The sequence below is a fragment of the Aplysia californica genome, unplaced genomic scaffold (genome assembly GCF_000002075.1).
Source record: "Aplysia californica isolate F4 #8 unplaced genomic scaffold, AplCal3.0 scaffold00048, whole genome shotgun sequence".
Taxonomy (NCBI): domain Eukaryota; kingdom Metazoa; phylum Mollusca; class Gastropoda; order Aplysiida; family Aplysiidae; genus Aplysia; species Aplysia californica.
Genome location: NW_004797318.1, coordinates 2,009,400 through 2,012,401, shown reverse-complemented (window position 1 = coordinate 2,012,401; position 3,002 = coordinate 2,009,400). Strand labels below are relative to the sequence as shown.

The 3,002-nt window shown below is 38.4% G+C and overlaps 1 protein-coding gene across 1 annotated transcript in view; it reads left to right on the top strand.

Annotated features, from left to right (window-relative positions):
• The window catches only part of LOC101861494 (sodium leak channel non-selective protein), a gene marked incomplete in the record, with an annotated part of 77,838 nt that overhangs the window by 50,754 nt on the left and 24,082 nt on the right, over positions 1-3,002 (top strand). Inside the window, 1 exon segment of the mRNA XM_013079319.2 lies at positions 1,565-1,588. Coding sequence (XP_012934773.1) covers positions 1,565-1,588 — 24 coding nt within the window.

Sequence of the window (3,002 nt, the reverse complement as noted above, 5' to 3'; positions counted from 1 at the left end):
GCAAGAGGAACCGACTGGACATGTTCGTCACCCTGCTAGGAGTCATCTGGATCATTCTGCACTACAGCACTGAGCCTGTGAGTCACTCCTTCCTTCTCTCTTTTTCTGTCTCTCTGGTTGTCTGGATCATTCTGTACTACAGCACTGAGCCTGTGAGTTGCTCTCTTCTCCCCTCATTCCTCTGTCTTTCTTTCTTTCTTTCTTTGTCTCTCTGTCTGTCCCTCCTTCTCTCTTTTTCTGTCTCTCTGGTTGTCTGTATCATTCTGCACTACAGCACTGAGCCTGTGAGTTGATCTCTTCTCCCTTCATTCCTCAGTTTTTCTTTCCTTCTTTCTTTGTCTCTCTGTCTGTCTGCCTTTCTCTCTCTTTCTCTTTCTGTATCTGTCCAGTCGTCTGGATCATTCTGCTTTACAGGACTGAGTCAGTGAGTCGCTCTCAACTCCACTAGTGCCTTTTTCTTTCTTTCTTTCTTTCTTTCTTTCTTTCTTTGTCTTTCTCTCTCTGCCCCTCCTACTTCTCTCTCTTTCTGTCTCTCTGTATCTCTCCGGTCATCTGGATCATTCTGCACTACAGCACTGAGCCTGTAAGTCACTCTTAACTCCACTTGTGCCTCTGTCTTTCTTTCTCTCTTTGTCTCTCTGTAGCACTCCTTCTCTCTTTTCTGTCTCTTTCTCTCTCTGTGTCTATCTTCTCTCTGTCTGTCCCTCATTCTCTCTCTTTCTTTCTCTGTCTTATCTCTCTCTGTCTCTCTGCCTTTCCAACTCTTTGCATCCTTATCTCTCTTCCCTCTTTCATATTTCTTTGTTTGTATGTCTGTCTTTCTGTCTGTCTGTCTATATGTCTTTCTCTCCTCCCCCCCCTCTCTCTCTCTCTGTCTCTCTCTCTCAGACTCTATTTTCCCTATTTCTTATTGTCTCTCATCTCTATAAGTTTGTCTGTCTCCCTGTATCTGTCTCTCTCTGCGTATGATTCCTTCCATTCCCTTCTTCTCTCTGTCAGTACATTAGTGCATCTTTCTTTCTGTCTGTAGTTTTGTGGTGTAGTAAAGGTAAAAGAGAAATTACACCCTTGGATGATGTCTCAATGGGCATACTCAATCAGGTTTTTGAAAGGCACGCTAAGCACCTTCTCTAACTCCTCACATAATGGTGTGATTAATAATATAGGATTCTCAGGATAGATAAACTCTGGAACATAATATTACGATACCAGTTTGTTTGAAGGGGGCAGTAAACATTTTGCAATTTTTTGTCTGTCTTATCCTCCGTCTTTTTCTCCATCTTTCTCTCGATCCGTGTGTCTTGTTTAAACCTGTCTTTGTGTGTCTGCTTCTGCCTGCCTGCCTGTTTGTCTTTGTTTAGGGGGCTGTAAACAATTTGTCATTTTCTGTCCGTATTTCTATTAATCTTTTGTTTGTCTTTTTTTACCCTGACTCTGAATATGTCTGTCTCTACCTCTGTCTGCCTGTCTGTTTGTCTGTGTTTCTTTGTCTGTGTTTTTTTTGTCTGTGTTTCTTCGTCTTCATTTGTCAGTAGCTATAACCTTCCAGTTGTTTTGTTTCCAGCCTCTCAGGCACTTTCTGGGAAAGGTATTGATTTTCACTAACAAAATGCTTTGTCCTATGGAACTTGGTTTATGTCTTGGGGACTTTGTTAACAAAGATACAAATCTACGGAATGGCTTTTGTTACAGTTTTTCTCATGGTCTTGGGATTTTGCATTTGTTACACTTTTTTCCCCCTACCATCCTGAATGCTGTAAATCTTCCAATACCTTTCTTTGTCGCACTGTCTCAAACACTTGTAAGACTTGCTTTGATGTGAAGTTGTTCAAGAATGGTTGGATCCCCTCCAGATATTCTGACTGCCCCAAAAACTCCTGCCTGCACGCAGCATTTGAGGACTTTCTCACTTTTTTATTCCGTAGCTCAAAGAAGCTGCATCACTCTCCATTCAGAAAGTTTTGCTTTTGATTCTCCCAATTTTTTTTTCTACTTTGGGTGCACTCCTTCCTGTGTTTCAATGTAGATGAATTAAAGCATATTTTTTGCTGATGATGATGTTTTATGACAGGGCTCTTTTGTATGTTGATAAATTCATTCTTAAAAATGAAATAATCACACATAAATATGATTGCTCAAATTATTGATAAATGAAGTTGATCTGAAAAAAGGTTAATACCAATAAATTGTAGACCTGTTTCTTAAAAGTGATATTAAGAGAATGATTTTTAAAGACATTTCTGAATATAATCGTCCTTTTCCATCTATATCTGGACTTGAGGCATGTTTACAATTGCATTATCCGTTCTTCCCAGCCGGTGGAAAATTCAAGAACTTCAAAAATTTGTTTTTTCTGAGATGAATGTTCAGTGCATGAGCTATTAGAGAGCGTGAAGATACATTTTTTTGTGCTGCACCTGATTCATCTAGTATTTTGTAAACCATGTAAGTGACACCTTGCATGTTGATTTTTGAAAAAGGAAAGCATTTTCCTCCCCCTTTTTCCAATTTTCATTCTTTTAGAAATGATCAAGACATTTTTTCAACTGTCTGCTCTTGACATTCCCTTTTGGTCTGAAAATGTTCATAATTTTCTCTTTTCTTGAATTATGTTCTCTAAGCAAATGTCTATCAACTTATTTACATAAATTTGTTCAGATAAAAAAGATATGAAACACTGAACGTTTCTACAGATGGACTGTCATTTTCATGTCAATTCTGTATATTTGAGTTCCTATCAAAACCTCTGCAGGTTGTCCAGAGCACAAATTTTGATTGCGGAAAGATAGGGGCGAATGGAATAGGTGGACAGAGGTGGTAGTCAATAGCTGCTAGTCAATTGATGAAATTGTATCAACTAAATAAATTATTGGCAATATTATTGATGACTTGATAATACTTTAGTTCAGATTATGTGTCAAAACAGGTATCTAGACTTATATAAAGCAATTAGTGCCTAAAACTTTGTGATAAGTAGAGGCATTAAGTGTTGAAAAACATAG